Source organism: Alexandromys fortis, unplaced genomic scaffold, assembly GCF_014885135.2.
Source record: "Alexandromys fortis isolate MF-2015 unplaced genomic scaffold, M_Fortis_MF-2015_v1.1 scaffold_107, whole genome shotgun sequence".
NCBI classification, from domain to species: domain Eukaryota; kingdom Metazoa; phylum Chordata; class Mammalia; order Rodentia; family Cricetidae; genus Alexandromys; species Alexandromys fortis.
The window spans coordinates 6,074,719-6,076,699 of record NW_026067987.1 but is presented as its reverse complement, the minus strand read 5'-3'; the positions used below and the strand labels follow the sequence as shown (position 1 = coordinate 6,076,699).

Here is a 1,981-nt window from a genome sequence, read left to right as displayed (position 1 = left end):
GCTGTCTGCTTCATTCCCCCCGCTATGCTCAAGTTCTTTATCAATCCTCTCTACAAACAGCAATGGTCTTAGTAAGGTGGGGTAACTAGAGACGCACTGCATGGCTGTCAGGGATTATTGAGGATGTTTGTGTCTCATTCTCTGATGCTCCAAGTTCAAGTGAGGATACTGTCATTAAATCTAAGCCAAAGAAGTCAATCCCTAAATTTCGTAATTCTGGAGTCACCAGCATTTGTTGGAAATTTGTCTTCTTGTTTGTTCAAATGAATGACTTATGTAATAGACCAGAAATGAACCACTCTCTGAGCTTTGGCACGGGTGTGCGTGCATGCTTGCACACACACACACACACACACAGAGAGAGAGAGAGAGAGAGAGAGAGAGAGAGAGAGAGAGAGAGAGAGAGAGCAACAACAACAAAAAGCACACTAGATCTACTGCTCTCTCAGGTGGTCATAATGTCTACTGGAAAATTTTTCTCACCTAACCAGCCCCCTCTTCTTTCCCTGGGAAGAAAGACCATCAAGGGGCATTTCTCTAAAAAGAAGGCAGGCTAACGTCGGACTAAGGATGTGCGGGATGCAGGTTTGAGGTAGAAGAGTCAGAGCGAAAGATCATTCCTGTGACTATCATCCTCAAGGCCTTACGAAACCAAGGGTAGAACATGCCATAGATAATGGGATTGAAAGTGGAATTAAAATACCCTAGCCAGAGGAAAACATTATACAAATCTTCCGGGGTTGTAAAATCAATGAAAGGGTCTATGATTGTCAAGACAAAAAATGGCAGCCAGCACAACACAAATACTCCCATGACGATGCTTAAGGTCTTGGTGGCCTTATTTTCCTTTTTGGATGTGGCCTTCACTTTGCTTTCTGAGATGGCCTGTTTTGTCCCAGGACCTGTGCCAATCTGCCTGGCATGCTTCCGGGCAACTGTGAAAATGTGTATGTATATCCCCACCATGACCGTCCCAGGCAGAAAGAAGGCTATGAAGGAAGCTAGCACCCCCCAGAGCTTGTTAAATATCAACGCACAGAAACCTGTACAGTCAACAGCTGCAACAAAGTCCTCGACACCGATCAGATTTAATTCTGAGAATACCAAACCAAAGGCAAAAAAGATGGGAATTGACCAACTGACAAGTAGAAAGACCTCTATGACGGGGATGGTGATTTTGGTGACGTAGTGCAGGGGGTCACACACAGCATAGTAGCGGTCAACTGAGATGAAACAGAGGTGGAAAATGGAGGTGGTGCAGAGCATGATGTCACAGCAGCTGTGAACTTTGCAAAAGAGGTCTCCAAAGTACCAGCAGGACTCGATGGACCTGATCATGCTGAAAGGCATGACCATGCAGCTCAACAGGAAGTCCGTGGTGGCCATAGAGAGAATAAGGAAGTTGGTTGGGGAGTGGAGCTGTTTGAAGTGGGCAACAGAAATGATCACGGCCATGTTTCCCAGCATGGTGGTCACTATTGCTCCAATCATGACAAGGTACATGGCGCAGACAACATATGTGGGCCTCGCCTTCCTAGGGCAAGAATTGTTGATCGCAGCAAAGCAAAACTGCGCTCCTGGGGGGCTCCAGAGGTCAGACACATTCATTGTCTTTGTCTTGTGGGTAGTATGAGTCCTTTTGTGAAGAGCTGTGTTTCTTTCTGTGAAAAAAGAAAAAGAAAAAGAACAATAAAACCCTTGGTGGGGCCTTTGTCCATGTAATCTTAGCTAGCCTGCAAGTCTGAACCAACTTGGAAGTCCCTAGGAACCAGGAATGTTTTCTCCAAGCCTCATGTGTGTTATGAATCATTTTGGATCTTTCTAAAATATAAACTATGATTCTGAGGTGGGAGGCTGCAAATTTGCATTCTGATTAGCTCTCAGGAGAGGAAGATAGTATTAGTTTGAGGCCACACCCTGAGCAGGAAGGCAACTGAAAAATCTTGAATTGATACTCTTAACCAACACCCGTACATCCCAG

General features: G+C 45.3%; 1 protein-coding gene across 1 annotated transcript; it reads right to left on the bottom strand.

Annotated features, from left to right (window-relative positions):
* Positions 1-564: 564 nt before the first annotated feature.
* Positions 565-1,608, bottom strand: LOC126511908 (trace amine-associated receptor 4). The gene has a single exon (XM_050159408.1). It carries the CDS (start codon positions 1,606-1,608, stop codon positions 565-567), a length of 1,044 nt encoding a protein of 347 aa, XP_050015365.1.
* Between the last annotated feature and the right edge of the window lie 373 nt (positions 1,609-1,981).

Coding starts and splice junctions, on each gene's coding strand:
- LOC126511908 (XM_050159408.1), bottom strand. CDS start 1,608: ATGAATGTGTCTGACCTCTGGAGCCCCCCAGGAGCGCAGTTTTGCTTT.